Raw genomic sequence first — 20,370 nt, forward strand, 5'->3', positions numbered from 1 at the left:
TTGCACCTGGCCCACCGAGTGTGCCTTGACTTGACGTATCAGCAGTGTTAAAGAGGTTTAATCCTAACCCATTACCATAGATCGACACACAGTACACTAGTAACTGGGTAATTTGTGGGTTGGTAGCATTAAATTGTGTAGCGTCTAGATTAATGGTGCCGGAGTCATCGACATACACATAGGTGTCGTTGGGCAGACCTCTGTGTTCAAGACACCAAAGGACATTGAGCCCTGCATTGACAGTGGAGTTACCAGCGTTGAGCGGATAGTCGCTATTCTGGTAGCCCCGTACAGTTTTGACTGCGCCTATAGTTAGCAGTATTAGAAAAGTAATTAATCACCTAGGTTGGTACATGTTAAAGTTATTTTTCTTTTTTTATTATCAACTTGATCGGTTTCTTTAAACAGAACTATGTAACGAACTACTTCTACTTAGAATCAAAAGAGTATTTCTTAAGTGCAATATTTCCTCTTTTTCATTCTTCTCGTGTGAAACTACAGTCTGCAACTTATAACTTCACACAGAGTATTCTTAGTCATCGTGTCAGATAATGGTACCGTTTACTTCTACATTTAAAATACAGTTCTATTTTCCAGTATTCTGGTCTTCAGAAATTGTTTTGAAAGATGTCAAACCAATTGCCTAGCGGGTGAAATTCACTTGGCTAGAGTTCCCCTTCAATTACGGGGCTATACTATTTCAAGATGCCCTATTACCCATAGTACTATATTATAAATTTATTACAAAGGGGGGGGGGGTCCACATTTTATTTTGGCAAGTAAGTTAGATACTAGAAAACTTGTGTCCATTGACAGACAGAGTTTCCAAACTGAACCTGTTCATCAAAAAGTATCCAAATCAAAGAACAAGATAACCTCTCAAAGCATGTTTCCTCTTGTACCCATTACTTGGGGCTCTCTACCCTTCTATACTTTTACTTTAAATAAGCGTCTATTTAATTAAGTCTTTAAACCTCTCTACTTTGAAAATTCATAGGACACGATCAAAAAAAAAGTACCCTTAGTCGTACCAGAACATGTTACACCTATCTTGTATAGGTGCAATAAATTTGGCAGCTCGTTTTGTTTAACTACAAATTCACTCAGGTATTTTCTTTCGAGTCTTCCTTATCCTTTTTGTCATCAACCCAACTCAACTGTTGGATCAAATCTGGACTCTCCTGGTCAACTCTACTCATATCTGGTGACCACATAAAGTTATCAACACCAAAGTCCATTCTAGGGGTTTCTATCGGAAGATTATCGGTAGAATCTCTTCTGTCCAATGTTGAATTTGCAAAATCATCATCTCCCATAAAATCCCCATCTTTAATCTTGAGATGAAAATACTTTTTCTTTAGATGATATTTCCATCTTGTCACAACCATATCTAGAACGTCAACATTTCTCTGATTATCCAAATATTTGTCCACCTTGTTCATATTGTACAAATGCCGAACATATTGGTCAATACCAAGACACTCACGTGGATTATACGTTGTGTACAATGGGACGAGACACAACAGTCTGCTAAATTTAATCGCACCCTCATATGAATTTGTGTATCGTGTTTCTTGAACAAATCTTCTGTACTGCAACCGTCTGTGAAGAATTTTTGCTTTATTAATGGTATTCAATTTTAGGTTTAAACCTTTCAAATCTACTTTAACATCATAGGGGTCGTCCGGATTCACTGTCATATAATGTTTGACAAGGTTGCTAATCGTTAGTGAGCCCTCCCAAACTTTGAACGAAAAAGTTCCATCAAATGAATGCATCAATTTTGGCAATAACGAGAATTCTAATTCACCAGTGCCATCCGGATCGTATTTAACCCAGGCTTCGACGTATTTCTTAATTTCAGTCCTATTGACGGGAGAGTGAGACCCACCGCTTCGATACACGTAACTGAAATTTCCGATGACCAAAGAGATAAACATGTTCATGAAAATGTACATCGACAGAACATTCCATGACATCAGTAGTAGGTAGGCGTATATCCGGGAGCCACAGTCACTATAACCTGTCGTGGGATCGGTCGTACAAAACGGTTCAGCGACAGTCAAGTCATCCATAATATAGTTCCAACCTTCACCGAAACTACATCTGAATAGAACGATCAGACTTTTTACGATAGTTCTAAAGTTAAGGTTGTCCGTTGTATTAGAACCAAGTCTAGTTAAACCAAAAATTTGGTTCAAGGCCATCGCATACACCAAAAATAGAATGGCCCAGGTATATGTTAAGGACAGAATGGGGGGTAAACTGGCAGTGGCGGTTTGTAATAATTCAGTTAACATGTCGCTCTGGGGGATGACGTACAAAAACATGATAAGATGGAAAAAATCCTTTAGATTATGGAACCAAACGTGATTAGGGTGGACGTGGAAACCAGTAATGGTTAGGATAAAGGAGACAGTAAGAATAAGAAATCTTAGCGTGTTCCACAAATGGGAACTATAAAGGTAGATCCCTTCACCATACATCTGAAACAACTCTTGCAGTAGAAAGATACTCGTTGACACCATAAAAAAGACCTCAGAAAAAGTAACAAGTGCAGTCGAGTGAGAGTATGAAATACTCAACAAGACAACTATGTGCATGTAAAGGACAATTTGAAGGAATGTTGCATAGTAGAAGTTTTTCTTCTCAACGGCCAAGTGATAGAAAAATAATCTTGATTTTGATAATTCAAACAAATTAGGCTGCGCCAGTGGTTTTGTTTGTGAAAGCAGCTTCAAGGACTCTAACCAAGCTTTTTCTTCTGCAGTATAGTAGGCACTTCCCGTAGTTTTGGCATAGTTGCTAACGATGAATGAAACAAACAAATTCAAAATGAAAACCATGCTTAAGAAATTGAAAAAGATCATAAAAATTGCGTTCTTCGGGTCGCCTAGAGTTGAAGTTGCAGTCCCAACACCAGTACTGTTCATCAGATTAGTTAGTAGATCAACCCAACCTTCCAAGGATATAATTTCGAAAAGGGATCTTAACGAGCTAGGAAAAGAATCAAAATAAAGGTTTGGCTGAGAGTAGGTTCTAGGCATCATAACATCCCACTTGAAGACTTGGTTCGTGTATTCATCAAAACAATGCGCACGATCAAGTGACCCATCGTTACATGTTCCTAATCTACCTCTGAATAGTCCCAGCCCCCAGATTGTAAAGGGGAATAACAAGGTAAAGGAAATAACACCTGCCTCGGTTATTTTCTTCATTCCTTTAAATAAAACCATGGTAAAAGTTTGTCTAGCAGTATTGCTGATAGTTAAGCATCTCAAAGCTCTCAGCGCTGAAAGCCCCTTGAAGATTCTTGAAAGGTTACCGTCATTTTTTAAGTATGCTATCAGGTAAATCCACATGTACATCAAAACCGAAAAATCGACAAGATTCCACGGGTTCTTTGTGTAAGCATTAGGTGAATAGACCCATCCATCAGCGACAGTCTTAACAATAAATTCCAAGGAGAATAAAACGATGAACGCACAATCAATGTAAAGCGGCCAATCATGTTTTCTTATATGGTTTTTTTTCCTGTAGAGAGGTGTGACAAAGCAAGAAACGATGACCAAGAGGACAGTCACAATTGCATAAGTGAAAACAAAGAGATCTCTTTCAATCTTACTGAAATATCGTCTCTTGGTGTACATGTCCGTATCATCCTCAAAGAAACGGACACCATCCGTTCTTTTCCCGAAACTTGGGGGTACTAGTCTCTGGCAAAATCGTCTAAACCTGTGTCGGGGGGGAAAAATATAGTATGAGTAATTGAACGAGGGGTGGCTCTTTAAGTACTCTAACTTCTCGTCCTCAAACTCATTCAATTGAAGAATATACGTTTTTCCATCTATGCCATTCATTTCGGTGAATACAACTTCCGGTTTGCGATAAAACGGATTATTTTTAAAAAATCTCAACCGTTTCAACAATACAGGGAACTTGAAAACCTTATTTATCCAGTGAAGGACCACTTTCTGCTTGCTTTCCTTTTCCGAAGAATTTTCATTGATTTCCTTGGCTAAATCATCCATGTTATGTGCAATATTCATAATCGCCGTACCTCTGATTAAAAATTGCTTGAAGTCTCTGGAGTCTTCTACCTCTCCCCTCCCAAATATCTTTTTCCTAATACGTTGTATCAATGACGCATGGGTGTATTCTTGGATTTTCTGAGGGTAAACATACTTCAAATAATGCTTAATCTGCAAAGGACGTTTTTCACTCTCTTCTATCTCCATACTTCCCGATATTAACGCAATGAAAATGTTCAACATAACCGAATTGGAAAGAATAAACCAAATAATAAGCAAAACCGAACAGAAAAATGCTGACGATACGTTGGGAGAGTATTGCTGCAAGGTGTAAAGTATGCTTGTCCAATTTTCTGTAGAACCGATGATGAAAAGAGAAAGGAATGAATTTGGTAACGAATACATCGCAAACGCTTCATCAGACATCTCATTAGGATCTACTACACCTTCAAAAAAGAGCGAAAGGATAATAGCGACCAAAAATGTGAAAAAAAAGTAGAAGGAGGTAAGATTCCAAATCATCATACCATTTTTTAAAACTACTTGCCAAAGTTGTCTGGCTAGCGATATGGAAAGAACGACGCGATAGAATCTGAAAATCTGAAACAAAGACAACCAATAATACGAATGACCCAGCTTCCCTTTTACCGCCAAAGAACTGACAATGAGAGTAATAAAAGAGATGACCAGGTCAATAATGTAATTTGCTTTCAATAAAAACCTCCAAGGGTTTGGGATGTATAGCACCATTCTCAGTAGAGTTTCCAAGAAAAGTACAATAGATATCCCCCTGTCCGTCATGTAGAGCCTATAAATATCATGTTCGCTGCTTTGGTCACTTAAACAGGCACGCATTACCAGGTCAGTTATTATCAGGACAACAAAAATCCACTCAAAATTCTCGTACCAGAATATACCTTTCGATGCCCATACGGGAAAGTCCGTAGAAGATGCCTTGACTTTGAAATACTTCCAATATCCTCTAGCTAAGCGAACAACCCATGTTTCATCATCACGTCTCTCTAACTTCTTCTTCTTATATTTTTCGTGCGCCAAGTCATATGAGGAAACCAGAACTGCGATGAGTAAATTCATCATCCATATAGTCAACACAAAGATACAGAAGATAAAGAACAGACATGCTGCCATTTCATCTGAGTCCATCGTGTAATACATCAAGTCAGTAAAAGTGTTAGCACTCATAATCACGAACACCAATTCCATGGAGTTGACGATATTGTCGAAACTAACTCTTCCATTATATGGGTTAGAATTGGATATGCATTTGGAATATGGAGGACACAGAAATCCTTTGGAGACTGGTCCATTCGAACCGTCCTCAAATACGTAGTTCATTCGTTGCTTAGTTTCCGGTTCCAAGTGGCCTCCACAAAATTGCATGTTGTATTGGTACCGATCTGCAGGGTCGCTTGGATTGACCCAAACACAATGTCGTCTCAATGAACCTTGAAATATTTGCACTCCAAGAATGCCGAAGAATACCCAAAAATACACCATCATGGACCCAACATTAATCAGTTGTGGGATACCGTACTTTAGGGCTCTTAGAATAGATGATATACCGGTATCCGTGTTGACCAATCTTAATATTCGCAGGACAGCCAGAGGTTTGAAGATTCGTATCCCAACCCTCTTATCATAGTTTTTAATAGATACAAACATGCCTATCCAAAAGCAACTTGTGGATACCAGGTCAATTCTGTTCCATGATGAACGTGCAAACGCTCGGGGTATTTGAAACCTATCCTTTTTATCCCCAGGGGTTTTCTGATCAGCAACTCTATTCCTCATTGTTTCCTGCAAGTGTTTCCTTTCTACGGCAGTGTGTATTTTAAAGGGCAGGATGGAATCGATTAATGTTGCGCCATATTTTCTAGTGAGTGACTCGTAAAGTTTAACAATGCCGAATCTTTCAAGCAAAGATCTGTATTCCTTCCCGTATGCAGCAAACATATCTGAATCATCCCAAAACCCAAATGCAACTATTTTTGTCACATCGTTTATAGTGAAAAGTATGAAGAGAATGAAGTTGATATAATCGGACCAGTTGTTAAATCTGTACAAAAAATCAACATTTTTAGGGTTATAGGTCCTGTATGCCAAAAGTACCGTGAAGAATGTAAGTAAAAAAAGGTATAGTGTTTTGAACCAACTACGTTCGTGGAGTTCCGCTAGAACAAGCCTTATTCTGTTGTCTGGGGGGATTACCCCCAACGAATTACCGTAAAGTTTCAAGGGCTCCCTGGCTTTTTTAACTGGCTCATCAAAGTCAGGTAATGCGATTGACAAAGTGGATTCCATTACATCATCATTCTTTGTGTGTAAATCATCATCATCGAATACAGATTTCAAATTATTATTGATTGAGGACATACCTTCCCATTGCTCATTCCATTCTGAGTTTGTTTCCAGCACATTATTTTCCGGTTGGGCCTTGATTGGATTCCTGAAAAATGTGTCTTTATTCGATGCTATACCCGGTGTGGTGGGATACAGAAAGTACCTGTCCTCCTGTTCAGTAAAAAAGCGTCCAGTCTCCGTTTCTTGATCCTCCTCTTCATCGTCTTGTTTATTCAGAGATGGTAACCATTTAAGTCCCTTTTCATCGGTTACATTCCGGAACTCGTTTTGAATATCTTGGAACTCGTCCATATCGTCAGCTGCGATAAGAGATAAAACTTTTGCCGACCTTGGCGCTCTATCAGTGCTCCCGATGCTTACAGATCTTGATCTTGACCTGGATTTGGAATCTTTACTAGTGGAGGCACTTGGTTTTCTCAACGATCTACCCCTTTTCCGGTTAGGTGATGCCGTTGACAATCCAGAGGCGTCTCCAAATATATTTTGGCTCACTGCAGACTTCCCGGTCTTCAAGTTATCATCATCATTCGACCTGGAACTGTTAAAGGAAGTGGTTCTTAGTGATAATTTCGGCCTTCGTTTCGAGGCTTTACCTACTATATGCGTTTTAAAGAGCCTTGCCATGGGAGACTCAAGCTTATCAGACTTATTACTATCGTCCTCTAAATCAGTTTCGCCTTGTGGAGGAGATATATGCAAAGCTGGCGGAATCACAATTGGCGGGGGTCGCCTTTCCGTACTCTTCAATCTAATATTTTCTCGCGGACCTCCTGTTGCAGGAGGTGGTGGCGGGGGGCGCCTTCCAGGCTCGAACGGACCAGTCAAGATCCGTTGGTGGTTCTCCATCGCGAAACGAGCACGGATCTATAAAGAAATTTCACGACTAGATGCAGTTATCTTCTTGATAAACCACAAGAAAAGGGAAAGATAAGAGAGGGGTTGGTACTGGTACCTTGGACGTTTCCAGCTCTACTTGTTTAGCGAACCTTCGCGTATGTATCGGGATGATTTATTTTTGAACAAGAAAAAGACTGTAAAAAGTCATCGTCTGGAAAATATTGGAATAAGAGAGAGGCCCAAGTGAGTTTAATTATAGATTGATGTTGCTGAGGACTTGTTAAATCTGAGCGGCAGTTCCCAGCAATGGTCAGCTATGTATATTGGCCTGAACACCTGTACTCGAGGCCTGATGAGGACGGCGCAATTGCAATCGGGATCTCATTGGAGGGCTCGGATATAATGGTGCTTGACACTGTGCCTCGAAACGGGGCGCAGACTGCGCTGGAACATCCATATTGTGAAGCTGCAGTGAGTGAAGCTGGGGGCACAGAGTGGCAGTTTGGTGAAAAGGACGTTGCTATTACTCGATTTGATGCTCCACGACTCGACTTAATGCAGTTTTTTGCTCTAGAGCCCATATCGCTAACGTTGCCCGAAAAGCAAAACCATACATCCGATGTTGGAAACATGCGGAAGCTTTATGAATATAGTCGCTACTTCCACACGGACTCCAAATTGAGACAGTCAGTTAGCTTGATCAATCTGTATTACTCACACCTCTCTGCATTCCATACTAAATACCCACAGCTTACAACGGCTGAGCAACAATATCGCCCTTGGCGATCCATATTTGCGTGGTACAAACAAACAACGTTCAATAGATTAATATGTTGGACATTCCTACATATTATAGTCATGCTCTGTACTGTCGCATATTCAGTCTCTGCGGTACTGAATTGGCGGTACCTCCCCCTAGCGAACGTTTCCGCTACTGCAAGACAGATCGATTTGCGCTGCAGACAACTGTGCTATTTCCCAGTGCAATACCTAATGATTAATAAGAATAAGCTAGTGAGGAAAAAAATGAGGCGGTTCTCTAACCATGCCCAGCCAGCAAAGGGTGCAACAAGGGACTTTCCTTGCAAGTTTTATCCGGACTACATTCGATTTTACAATACCATATGGCTGATGATAAATGATTTATCGTTTGGTCTGATAATTGGATCAGTCATAAGTGATAAAAGTGGAGCTTTGTGTCCCCTGATCAATAGGGCAGTCACGTATTGTCTTAACGATTTGTTAAAGTCAGTGACCACAAGATTGGCAAACAACCCGTTTGGGATCAAGCTTAATGACGAACTGACGAGATTTTTAAGCGATCTGTTTTTATGGATCATTGAATTTGCCAATTTTTACGTCATTACCCCATTCACCAGTGAGCAGAGCTTGTCGAAACTTTTAAAAGTTGTCAGTAAAACAATGATACTCATTGGCGCCTCCTTTGGGTTTTCTTTGCTAGCGGATTTTTTCACGCTAATAAGCCTACACATTTACTGCTTTTACCACATCATCAACAAGCTGTATTCTTGGCAGTTGAATGCTATGATGAGTCTGTTTTACTTATTCCGTGGGAAGAAACGGAATAAGTTACGGCACAGAGTCGATTTCCATTCGTTCGATCTTGACCAGCTACTAATGGGGATGTTGATATTTGTGCCCCTCGTATACTTAACCCCGACAGTGTTGGCTTTCTATATTAGTTACACTGTGCTGAGGTTGTTCGCCATCTATTTTGAAATCGGCCTGAACTACGTAATTGCGCTGATAAACCATTTCCCTTTGTTTGCGCTTCTACTTCGGATAAAGGACCCTAAAAGATTACCTGGCGGGGTATCTCTCACCACTGCAGACCAGGGGAACTCTTTCAAACTAAAGAATAACCCATTGCAATTTGGAATGATGTTTAGCCTCTATACCGTTTTATTGGGCCAGATAGGTGAACAGTACTGCTCTCTCGGCACTTTGAAAAAAATTTTGGGCGGTCGACCCATCTCGCTAAATCGGAACAGGCTATATTGCGTACTGTACTCCTCGTTACCCGTGGAACCAATGATGATTCATTGCATTTATGAGGAGCTGCTTGAAACTCTCCCTAATGAGCACGCGAAGCACGAGGCCGAGACGTAAAATGATACCGATAATGTTAAGTATTTACATGCATGAATATAAGATACATATGGCACACAGGTTAGTGTACCAAAAGATCATTTCTTCCCCTTCTTCCCCTTGGATGCAGTATCCGTTTTCTTCATTTTCTTGGGGGCGCCCTTCCCACGACGTTTCAAACCTTCCACTTTCATCAACCGGTACTGTTCATCAGGGTCAATGAACTCTGTTCCAGGGAACAGCGACTTCAAGTTTCTGAACTTGATGAAGTCTGGGTTCCCGTAGTAATTGGCGACGGATGGTCCCTTCAGCCTCTGCGACAATATCTTCGATCCGGTCCTTACTCTCCCCGGGTTGAAATTTTGGTCAAATATCTTTGCAGACAGCTCGTAAAGCTTCGCGAGCCTCTGCCTGGGCACACTCATAATTGGTCACGGCTGGGGGTTCTCTCACGGATCTTCAAGTTTTGCAGTTATTGCTGCGGCTTAACTTGCACCATTTTCTTATTTGATATTTTTTTCCCTCTTCTGCACTTTTGAAGATAATGAGAGGGACATGGTACAGGGTTTTATGTCGCTGGTGCTCTCCTGTTACTTTTTGTAACGAACCGTCGTTATCACGGCGAGGTATACGAAGAAGCATGTAACGTTTTTTAGTTTAATGATTTCTTATTAATATTTTACTTAGATGATGATGATATTTATATATATATAAACCTGTGAGTGTTGATTTGAGTTGTTTACCATTCAGCAGCATCAGTGTTCTCTTCAGCCCATTCAGAAGCACCGGCTTGTTCTTCAGTGACTTCCTCCTTGGACTCTTCCTCAGCACCTTCGACAGCCTCTTCAGCAACCTGCTGTTCGACTTCTTCTGGGTTTCTGTAGAAGTATAAATCTGGCATGATGGACCATGGCTGAGTTCTGTCGACCAAAGTACCTCTTAGTCTTAGAACTTCTCTGGCCAACAAGTACCAGATCAAACCGATGGAGTGCTTACCTCTGTTGTTACATGGGATGGCAACGTCAACGTATTCGGATGGGGAGTCTAGATCGGTCAAAGCGATGACTGGAATGTTAACGTAGGAAGCTTCCTTGACGGCCTGGGCATCGGATCTTGGGTCGGTGACAATAACAATTCTTGGTTCCTTGAAAGAACGGGTGATGTAGTTAGTGAAGGAACCTGGAGTGAATCTACCGGCAATGGCGGTGGCACCAGTGTGGGCAGCGTACTTTAGGACGGCTCTTTGACCGTATGTTCTGGAGGAGATGGCAACGACATCGTCAGCGTTTGGAATGGCAGCGATAATTCTGGCGGCCAAGACAATCTTTTCCCAAGTCTTACCGACGTTGATGACGTGGACACCATCTGGTCTGGCGTTAAAAACGTATGGTTCTTGGTGGACCTGTAAGAAAAATTTATATTGATCAATCAATTAGACACGAAAAGAAAAGCATGTAAAAACGATTGCGAAAACAGTTGTTAGTAAAATGTCATTCCTGATTGCTGTGGGCATGTTCACAAAACCATCTCTCTCCCGGGAAAATTCACTTCTTCAGTTCCTGCACTGAGCATGAGGGAGAGACATTAACATGCACAAAAAATTTACTCGGATCTTTTAACATACCTGAACGTTTCTGGCACCCAAGTGGGCGTTGGCAGCCAACAACAATTGGGCGTCTTCTGGAGTCAAATCAAAAGTACTTGGAAGGGACATGTTGCGTTTTGTTTGATTACTCTATCTTCCAGATTGATAATCACAAAAAAAAATGGATCCACGCTAACGCAACACAACTACTGAATGCAATAAAACAGCTGTATACAACCCAAACTATCGTTAACCGTGCACTGAATAATCCCCCCAGTAACGAAAAGTGACAAACATCGCAAAACAGAATCGCCATCTCTGTTTGCGTCCCCTCCGGCATCACGGGAGGGGATCTGTATCTTTTTCTTTCCTTTCTGCCTAGCTTCCAAAGGGACATCTAAGTCTGGGACGTGCTCTTTTCCGCCTAACTCTTGAATATTTGAGCCTACAGGCTCCCCCAGGACCTCTTTTCCAGTGCCGACAGCTGAAAAATCATTGCCCAAAACGGGATTTTTGTGGTTCAAAAAAGCGAAAAAAAAGGTGTAGGTAAAAAATAAAAAATGGTGTACCGATGTAATATGAGGTGCACGGGTGTAAAATATTGTCTTTTTCTTTGTGTTAACCAAGCCTGTTTGAACGATCAAGTCTTTACGGTGGTAGTCATGGTGGCTTATACGCTGCGGTTTTTAACGAGAGAGATAAGGCGCTGAGCGCAGCTTCACAAGCAGCAGTTTACATGGCGGCAAATGTGATACTTCCGGGTTTCTTGCTAGGTTGGTGGTCGAAAGAGCCTCCTTTGAATTGTAGTATATAACTAAGGTACACACTCGTAACTTGGCCGGTGGTTGTTCCTGGGTACCTTCCCATCTTGCTTTTGTGTGTATCCAGTAGAACCGTAAATATCCAACAAGATGAGTAGAATGATGTTTTACCGGTACGAGCCCAACCTTGGTGCAGCAATTGCGTTTGTCGTACTTTTCGCATGTATCACGAGTTCATTAACCGTGCTAACCGTTAGGGAAGCCAAGCGTGGTGGGAAAAGGCTCCAACAATGGTACGATAACGATGAGGTTGCTCACCAGGGGTAAGGCACTACACCAAACGGCAATTGTTTCTCGTACACATTCCTTTGCTCTTTGGAGGGTGGGTCGAAATGGGCGGTTATTTGGGTAGAAGCGTGTCTGCGTCAAAGGATGGGGATTTGGGATCCTTCATCGCGCAAGGGGTTATGTTGCTGATCTCCCCTACGATGTTTGGTGTCACGATCTATATGTTATACGGTAGATTGGCACATTTGTTGTTTGCTGAAAGGTTTCTTTTCTTCCCTGCTCGGTGGCGTACACTCATCTTTCTAATGAGCGATGCGACGAGTAGAATCCTACAAGGTGTTGGTGCCGGTCTCATGTCTCAGGCCAGTTCTCTCAATGTCGGGTCCGATCTTGTCATTGTTGGGCTTTTCGTGCAAATTGCCTTCTTCGGGTTATTGATGATCAACCAGTGCTTCTTGCTCTCCAAGTTGCGCAAGGGTGACAATAGGTTCCCAGTCCGGAACAGAAGATGGGAAGTGCTCCTGTTAGTTCTTTTCACGTGCAGCTTCCTTATTCAATTGAGATTCATCGTCAGAGTCGCCGGATTTCTACAAGGTGTCTCTGGTGTCATTGAGAGTCACGAATGGTTTCTGTACGTTTTCGATTCTACACCCATGTTTCTGTTGGCCGCTTGCTTCCTATTAGTAAGGAACCAATATAGCATTTTCAAAGTGCAAGAGGATTCCATCGCAACACAGCTTGAATTTCATTCAGATAACCCGCAATCCGAACAGTTCGATGATGAAAAGATTGCGGTCTAAACACCTATTTTAAGCTGCTATAAATAGGATACAAAGCAACACTTTGGAAACCTGCTCCGTCCACCAACGAGTGTTCTCTCATTATTTTGACAACACAAATAATACATACAAACATAATAAAAATAAACATTTGAATATTAATAGTGTTGGAAACTACGGTAAATGCTATTTTTGTGAGAAGTACATATTATTCAGTTCCCTTTTAGAGAAACCGATACAGTATTCACGTCAAGCAAGCCTATAGAAGGACCATATCCCGACGTAAACCATGAAACAGTAGCCTCTTACAACGATACAAACAAGAGCAAAGAACCAGCCTTGCATGTGGCGCAGAGCATACTGTTCAAACCCGCTAAGCCCTTAAGAAACGCTGCGTTCAATTGAATGGACTTTTGCCCGTACGCCCCGAAACAAGCCTTACCGCAGCATCAAACAATCAAGACGAGAAGAAAAGCCACAGGTTGTCGCTAGGCCTACAACAGGGCCCTTCTGCCCTGCCGTATAGGGTCCACAACAACTGCGCCACGTCGCGCTGCCTTCGAGAAGGACCCCGATTAGGCAGTTGCGCACTCGTTACCTTCCTGCGGCGAAGCGCAGAGTTTTCTCTAATTTCCCTTTTCGTCAGATCTGTCACGACTCTAATCTTATATAAGAACGCGATGAACCCATGCGGCTCTTGCACTCAGCTGTCGTTCCCCTCTGTTGTTGAGTGGGTCTCACGTGGTACAACCAACAGGACCGGGAGATTCTGAAGAGAAAATGGGTGACTACGATTTCTACTCTTATAATTCCAACAAAGGTGCGGCAGTTGCGTTTGTCGTGCTCTTCGCGCTCTTATCATTTGCGCTCATCGCAGCCGTCATCGTGTATTCCCGCCGAAGTAAAGCTGTATGCGATGTGTGGGACAGTAGCTCGCGTGGCAACTATGAACAGGTCAGGAAATACCCTATCGGGAAGCTTGTGGGTGCATACATTCCGCTACTTGTCGGTGGGTTAGTAGAATTGGCTGGATACATAGGCAGGGCTGCGTCCGCTTGGAACCAGGATAAGATGGGCCCATACATTGTACAAACGGTGCTGTTGCTCATTGCACCCACGCTTTACGCGGCGACCATTTACATGTTGTTTGGACGGCTTGCTCATCTGCTGTTTGCAGAAAAGATCATGATTATGCCCGCCCGTTGGAACACTCTGATTTTTGTCCTTGGTGATGTTGCCAGTTTGCTGATGCAGGCTGCAGGTGGTGGTATGATGGCCGGGGAAGACTCGCGCAAGGCTGGGTCGGATATCGTCACAGTTGGTCTGTTTGTGCAGATTGCGTTCTTCGGGCTTTTTATCATAAACGAATTCATCTTTTACTTCAAAGTGTACAAGATCGAAAGTGATATCCCAAGGAGAACCAATACTTGGAGAGCTTTGAACTTGACTTTGCTCGTAAACAGTTTCCTGATTCTGATCAGGTCGATAGTCAGAGCAATCGAGTTTATCGAGGGGTATTCTGGATACATTGAGGGCCACGAGTGGTTCCTATACGTGTTTGACGCGTTACAAATGTTCCTTCTGCTCGTGTCGTTCTTAATCACCATGCCACTCAATAATATATTCAAGATACAAGAGGAATCTGTCGTTGCACAATTGCATCTGGCGAACACCCGCGCTGGCGTAGTCGTCAAGGAGGAGGACAGTGATGATATTTTCGATGATGGGAACGAGTTGAAACCAGAAGTATAAAATCATCTAGCGGAATGCCCTCATGTAGAGTTTACGTCTCTATCAAGTCATTTTTTACAAGTTACCATATATATAGAAAAAGGATAACAGGCTACCTTTTGTCTTCCACTCCGAATTCTTTCTTAACGCGGTCCCATACCGGTTGAAATTCGTTCCTTAAGGATACGGGACTGGATATGCAGCAGTTCAGACCACCGTGCTTCGTGGAGATCGCCGCGACGGTGAAAATGTCGGATATCCCTTGCGGTTCGTCAAAGAATGCATCTTGAACTTGGAACTCGACACCTTGTTCACCGTCGTCACCGGGGAACTTTTGGAACCCAAGGTTGGTTACTTCAAATGTGCCCGCTGGCCATCTTTCCTCTAGTTTTTTGGCAAGGAACTTCTGTATGGAAACAACATCTAGTAACTTCACCTCGTTGATTGTGTCGTCAATGTCATCCTGCGACTTCTGCACTACGGTCGTTTGTGCCTCTCTTGCCATTCTCCAGATGTCTTGCCCAGGTTGTGCTTGGTAAGTGTGCGATATCCCACCGACGAAGTTCCCCAAAAGACATTCTTGTTCAGTGACCCCCACAGTCTCCTTGCACTTGTTTCTCGTGTTCATCGGAATATCCACTCTTATGTTGCCCTCCGCTTGGTAGGACAATGCGAGGGCAAAGACGGAGACCAGATAAGAAGTCAACGACACTTGGTGTTCTTTGCATCTTGTTATTAGTTTGGCCATTGGTTCCCCCTTGATATTCAGTACCCACCTGTCGTTATCGTTGTAAATCTTGTATTCTTCAGGCTTGTTCCTTTGCAGTAGATTGTCTTGCAGCGTGTACTGTGAGAAATGGACCAACTGTTCATTGACTCCCGTAACTGTGCGCGGCGCGTAGTAAAAGATCCAGGGCACTAGTGCCCGTTTCAACCTCCAAGACCAGCCCACGGGCCAGGAATCATAGGGGTGTGGCCTCTGCCCGAGTTGATCGGCTTCGTTCGATGGTTCGTAAAGAACATCGCTAGTCGACTCGGGACCCAAGTTCTCCAGCAGACACCGCCAGAGGTTAACCGTAGACATCCCGTCGAAGAGCACATGGTCCACGAGTAAGACGAATGTGCTGCTCTTGGGCATCGCGAGGATCCGCCACAACGGTTTCTCGACTGTGTACTGGAAGTTGTACTCTTTGAAGATCTCGTTGGCCAACTGTGCGTCCCACTGCCCCCACTGCTTCACCTCGACGAAATCATCGTATCGTAGCGGCACAGTAATGTTAGCGAACGTGGGGGTCCCCTGCTCCAGTTCGACTACTGTCGTTGTCAATTGCGGGAACTTCACGAGACACTCGTGGATGGCGTGAGCGAATTGTGCCTGACTTGGGGTCCTATCCAGCGTCACGCCCAAAAGGAAGCACGAGTGCAACCCCCATTTGCTCCTGTAGTAGAAGAACTGCTCGAGAGACGACAATTGCCTCCCCATTGATCGTTGCTCTTGTCTTGCTTAAAGAGTTGAGAAAGGTTAAGTGTATAGAGTTGAAAAGAGTATATAAATAAATGCATGGTCCTGTGGTGTATCGTGGCCATCAGACCTTCATGTCTGAGAGTCCTAGTTCGTCGTTCTGTTCCTTTGTCCTTTCGTAGTCCTCGATGGTCATGTTTGGGTCTGCATCCGGGGCGTAGACGTTCTGGATGTACGACCCTGCAAGCGGGTCTGTCATGACGACTGTGAACTTGACCTTCCCGTCGATGGCGTCCTGCAAATTGGCGAAAAACTTCTCCCAGTTCTGTTTCGTTGCGTCGTCCATGGAGTCCGAGCTGACAGTGAATACTCTAGCTTGAAGTTCCTCGTAGACTTGTCTGAGCAAACCTTCCAAAGTGGTGAATCTACCACCCAATGTTCCCTCCTGGATGTCCAAGTGTAGTTCTGGACAGGAGAGCGTGCAGGACTCTGACTTGAGGATGTCCCTGGAGAGGTCGCTCGGGTCGTCGCAGTAGAGCGTGATCTTGCGGCCCTTATCCGGAATCGCACCACCTGTTTTGACCTCGTTGGACTTGTACCCGCACTTGTCGCACACTGTGGACATGATGATGACCTCTTTGAAATGTGGGATGTTGACAGGTTTCATGTGCGTGTCGCAAGCACCCCCACAAGAGGGGCACGTTGCCGCGAAAGTCTGGACCTCGTTGTTGAAGTTCTCGATGTCCGTTTGGTCAGAGACGAATTTCCCCTTGAGTGTCTCGGCTTGCGATGGGTTTCTCTCTGCCGTATCGCGGGCCTTCTGTGCCGCCTGCGCCCTGTCCCTGCGTCTCTGCTCAAGCTGGTCCTGCGTGATGATCCCGACGAGGACGTTCTGCTCGTCTGTGCGCGGGTACTGCGTGTGCGACCACTTGTGTTGTGGCTCCCCCGGTTTGTACTCGATCCAGGAGTTCCCCGCCGGGTCATCGAGCGTGAAAGTCAATGGGAGAGTCCCCTGTTCCGCGTTGATGCACGATTTAACCTTCGCGATGACTTGTTCGATCTGGGTGTACAACTCAGGGTGCTGTTTCTTTCTCAGTTCTTGGTCCGATTGAAGGTCCTCTATCATCTCTTCCAACAGACCCTCTACTGTGGTAAGCACCCCGCGTTTCGGTGGGATCTCGATATCTAGTTCTGCGAACTTACAAGTCGCCGTCTCCGATTTGATAACCTGTCTGTTGAAATCCTCTTTCTGTTCGATCTTGAGCAAGTACTTGGACCCCAATTCTTGGATCTGCGACGCCGGCTGGATCTCCGAGTTCTTGAGCCCACAGTGAGGGCACTCGAACGACATGATGACAACCTCGCGGAAGTACGGGATCGACGTAAGAAGCAGCCGCGTGGTACCGTCTTCCCCACAGTTCATACACAGGGACTCTATCTCTTGCACTGGGTGTCCCATGGCGTCCTCCGCGCCCGTCAAGCGCACGCCGACCTGCTCCGCTTCTTCAGCTTGTTCCCCGACTGGTTTAAACATATCCTCTGGCATCGTGACTGGTCTCTTTGTAGTACTTCTAGTAGTAGTAGTAGTAGTAGTAGTAGTAGTAGTTGGAAGATGTGAATTTGATAAAAAATTTTCAGTTTCGTTGAGACCTCATCGCAGCTGTAGTTGTAGTACTGGACCAGTGCTAGTCGTAGTTGCTGGTTGGGGATGGCCAATGGCTCGTGATCCGCTGATCGGGATAGTCGGGAAACCTTCCTCTGGGAAATCCACGCTTTTGAACTCGCTGACGGACGCCAATGCCGCTGTGGGTGCGTTCCCCTTCTGCACGATCGATCCGAACAGGGCCACAGGGTACCTCCAGTTGCCCTGTGCCTGTTCCCGGTTTGGTCTCGAGTCGCAGTGTAAGCCCAATTACGGGTGGTGTGTCTCTGGGAAGCGGCATGTGCCCGTGATGCTTCTTGACGTTGCTGGGTTGGTCCCCGGTGCGCATTCGGGCCGTGGTCTCGGGAACAAGTTTCTGGACGACCTGAGGCACGCTGATGCGTTGATCCATGTGGTGGATGTCTCTGGGACGACTGACTCCGAGGGGAAGAACACGCGCGGGTACGACCCGCTGTACGACATCGAGTGGCTGCAGGACGAGATCCGGCTGTGGATCGAGGGGAACTTGAAGAAGCGGTGGGGGTCCATTGTGAGGCGACACACTGCGACGAAGAGTTCCCCCGTGGACACTCTGCAGGCGCAGTTTGGAGGGTACGGGTCGCAAGTGCCCATGGTACAGAGGGCGTTGGACCGGGTGGCCTCAGAACAGGGGAATCTCCCACCACTGGAGCAATGGGACGACGAGTGGATAACGCGGGTGGTGCGGTCGTTCATGGCCGAGAAGTTCCCCACGGTGCTTGCCCTGAACAAGATCGACCACCCAGACGCCGACAAGAACGTCTCTAAGATCCTGCTGCGGCACCCGGGCACACCCTGTGTGCTAACGAGTGCTGTCACAGAGGTGTTCCTTCGGAAGTTGAAGAAACAAGGGTTTGTGCAATACGACGAGGGCACCGAGTTCGTCGATACGGCGGAGGACGACCCGAAACTGCGCCCACTCGACGAGAGGGCCCTGGAGCGGATCGAGCGGGTACGCGACCTCGTACTGTACCGTTTCGGGTCCACTGGTGTCGTGCAAGTCCTGCAGGCCTCGGTAGCGCTGCTCAAACTCGTCCCCGTGTACACCGTGCGGAACATCCACAGCTACACGGGCGGCAGCGGCACCGCCGTGTTCCGGGACTGCTTCCTCGTGAAGAGCGGCACCCCAGTGGGCCAGGTCGCCCGCCACATCCTGGCGGGGAGGTCGCCGTCGCCGCGATCGAGACCTGCGGCGGCGTGCGTGTCAGCGAGGACGCAACCGTCTCCGAGGGCCACAACGACATCCTCTCCTTCAAGCTGGCGCCCAGGGCGCCTCCCGCAAGCACACCCAGCTAGCCCTATGTATCACTCTGTCTACAAGCCACCTCTGACTAAGCAGCGGGCGGAACTTTTGGTATAAAAAGAGGCGTCTCTTCTCGATTTGCCACACTCTCTGCTCTCTCTCACTGCCAGTGTGACAACAGCAACTGCAATGGTCTCTGAGGTTACATCCGCTGGTGAGTTTGACAAGTTGGTGCAGGGCACCGAGAAGCTTGTGGTCGTGGACTTCTTCGCGACGTGGTGCGGCCCCTGCAAAATGATCGCCCCCATGGTCGAGAAGTTCGCCGCGCAGTACGCGGACTCCGCGGAGTTCGTCAAGGTGGACGTCGACCAGTTGCCCGAGCTGGCGCAGCGGTACGAGATCTCCGCGATGCCCACGCTCGTGTTCTTCAAGAAGGGCTCTGTGATCACGAAGGTCGTCGGTGCCAACATGGCCGCTGTCAAGCAGAACATCGTTGCCAACATCTAAGATGGGACGTACATACTCCTACGTATCTCTATAACCTAACACGTACTTGACGTCGAAAAGTGTCGGACCGTTCAATTGGGAGGGTGCTGCCTCGCGGACGGCCGGTTTGGCGTGCCACGCGACGCCGAATCCCGCAGTGGCCATCGCGGGCAAGTCGTTGGCCCCGTCGCCGACCATCACACTGGATTGCGGGTCGATGCCCAGCTCACTGCACAGTTCACGTACTGCATTGGCCTTGGCGGTGCCGTCTACCACGGGTCCCAAGGTGCGCCCCGTGAGGATCCCCTCGGGGGTCGTCTCCAAAGTGTTGGCACGCATGTAGTCCAGTTGCAACACGCGCTGGATGTGCCCTGCGAAGGGCACAAACCCACCGGAGAGCACTGCCGTGGAGACTTGGGACTCGCGGAGTAGCTGGCACAACTGGTCGGCACCTTGAGTCAGTACAAGTTCGGACCGAACGGAATCGTAGAGCCCTCCGGTGTCGAGCCCCGCCAGAAGCGCAACACGTTCCCGCAGGGACGCTTTGAAGTCCAGTTCGCCGTTCATCGCGCGGTCAGTGATCTCTTTGACCGCGGGCTCGACACCGGCATGTCTTGCGACCAACTCAATGACCTCTTGCTCGATCAGCGTCGAGTCCATATCGAAGACGACGAGCCGGCGGGCCGCACCACGGACACTAGCCAATTGCAGTACGGCGTCGGCACCCACAGCAGAGACAGCACCCTCTTGCAAGGCCCGCTTCTCTAAGTTGCCCTCGACGTACACGTCGCATGCTCGAGGACCTAACCGGTCCACACGCTGCACGGCCGCTTGCATCGCACGCAATTGACCACAGAGCGTCTCTACGGATGCATCACTGAGCTCGTCGGCCGTCTGGCTGATGTATGTCACCACGTACGCCGTCATTGCGGATCTTGCTTCGTCTTATAGTAGTTGAAGTCGTTGAAGTGAGTCGTTCTTCACCTTCTTCATCT

General features: G+C 46.0%; 10 protein-coding genes across 10 annotated transcripts; 4 read left to right on the plus strand and 6 right to left on the minus strand.

Annotated features, from left to right (window-relative positions):
* Positions 1-1,103: 1,103 nt before the first annotated feature.
* CCH1 (calcium channel protein CCH1) lies at positions 1,104-7,259 on the minus strand (the record flags this gene model as incomplete). Its single annotated transcript, XM_022608918.1, has 1 exon — positions 1,104-7,259. One exon carries the CDS (start codon positions 7,257-7,259, stop codon positions 1,104-1,106), a length of 6,156 nt encoding a protein of 2,051 aa, XP_022465366.1.
* A 297-nt stretch (positions 7,260-7,556) lies between these two features.
* Positions 7,557-9,380, plus strand: GPI1 (phosphatidylinositol N-acetylglucosaminyltransferase; the record flags this gene model as incomplete). Its single annotated transcript, XM_022608920.1, has 1 exon — positions 7,557-9,380. One exon carries the CDS (start codon positions 7,557-7,559, stop codon positions 9,378-9,380), a length of 1,824 nt encoding a protein of 607 aa, XP_022465367.1.
* A 77-nt stretch (positions 9,381-9,457) lies between these two features.
* RSM27 (mitochondrial 37S ribosomal protein mS33) lies at positions 9,458-9,784 on the minus strand (the record flags this gene model as incomplete). Its single annotated transcript, XM_022608921.1, has 1 exon — positions 9,458-9,784. The coding sequence occupies one exon, from the start codon at positions 9,782-9,784 to the stop codon at positions 9,458-9,460; it is 327 nt and encodes a 108-aa protein (XP_022465368.1).
* Positions 9,785-10,098: 314 nt separating this feature from the next.
* On the minus strand, positions 10,099-11,073 carry RPS0A (40S ribosomal protein uS2; the record flags this gene model as incomplete). Its single annotated transcript, XM_022608922.1, has 2 exons — positions 10,099-10,761; positions 10,984-11,073. The coding sequence occupies 2 exons, from the start codon at positions 11,071-11,073 to the stop codon at positions 10,099-10,101; spliced, it is 753 nt and encodes a 250-aa protein (XP_022465369.1).
* Positions 11,074-12,097: 1,024 nt separating this feature from the next.
* KNAG0G00680 (RTA1 domain-containing protein) lies at positions 12,098-12,793 on the plus strand (the record flags this gene model as incomplete). Its single annotated transcript, XM_022608923.1, has 1 exon — positions 12,098-12,793. The coding sequence occupies one exon, from the start codon at positions 12,098-12,100 to the stop codon at positions 12,791-12,793; it is 696 nt and encodes a 231-aa protein (XP_022465370.1).
* Positions 12,794-13,552: 759 nt separating this feature from the next.
* On the plus strand, positions 13,553-14,524 carry KNAG0G00690 (RTA1 domain-containing protein; the record flags this gene model as incomplete). Its single annotated transcript, XM_022608924.1, has 1 exon — positions 13,553-14,524. The coding sequence occupies one exon, from the start codon at positions 13,553-13,555 to the stop codon at positions 14,522-14,524; it is 972 nt and encodes a 323-aa protein (XP_022465371.1).
* A 91-nt stretch (positions 14,525-14,615) lies between these two features.
* On the minus strand, positions 14,616-15,986 carry SLI1 (N-acetyltransferase; the record flags this gene model as incomplete). The annotated part of the gene is made up of 1 exon (XM_022608925.1): positions 14,616-15,986. One exon carries the CDS (start codon positions 15,984-15,986, stop codon positions 14,616-14,618), a length of 1,371 nt encoding a protein of 456 aa, XP_022465372.1.
* Positions 15,987-16,089: 103 nt separating this feature from the next.
* Positions 16,090-17,511, minus strand: ZPR1 (zinc finger-containing protein ZPR1; the record flags this gene model as incomplete). The annotated part of the gene is made up of 1 exon (XM_022608926.1): positions 16,090-17,511. The coding sequence occupies one exon, from the start codon at positions 17,509-17,511 to the stop codon at positions 16,090-16,092; it is 1,422 nt and encodes a 473-aa protein (XP_022465373.1).
* Positions 17,512-17,680: 169 nt separating this feature from the next.
* Positions 17,681-19,006, plus strand: KNAG0G00720 (uncharacterized protein; the record flags this gene model as incomplete). The annotated part of the gene is made up of 1 exon (XM_022608927.1): positions 17,681-19,006. One exon carries the CDS (start codon positions 17,681-17,683, stop codon positions 19,004-19,006), a length of 1,326 nt encoding a protein of 441 aa, XP_022465374.1.
* A 408-nt stretch (positions 19,007-19,414) lies between these two features.
* Positions 19,415-20,302, minus strand: SER2 (phosphoserine phosphatase; the record flags this gene model as incomplete). Its single annotated transcript, XM_022608928.1, has 1 exon — positions 19,415-20,302. One exon carries the CDS (start codon positions 20,300-20,302, stop codon positions 19,415-19,417), a length of 888 nt encoding a protein of 295 aa, XP_022465375.1.
* Between the last annotated feature and the right edge of the window lie 68 nt (positions 20,303-20,370).

This window comes from Huiozyma naganishii, chromosome 7, assembly GCF_000348985.1.
Source record: "Huiozyma naganishii CBS 8797 chromosome 7, complete genome".
NCBI lineage: Eukaryota > Fungi > Ascomycota > Saccharomycetes > Saccharomycetales > Saccharomycetaceae > Huiozyma > Huiozyma naganishii.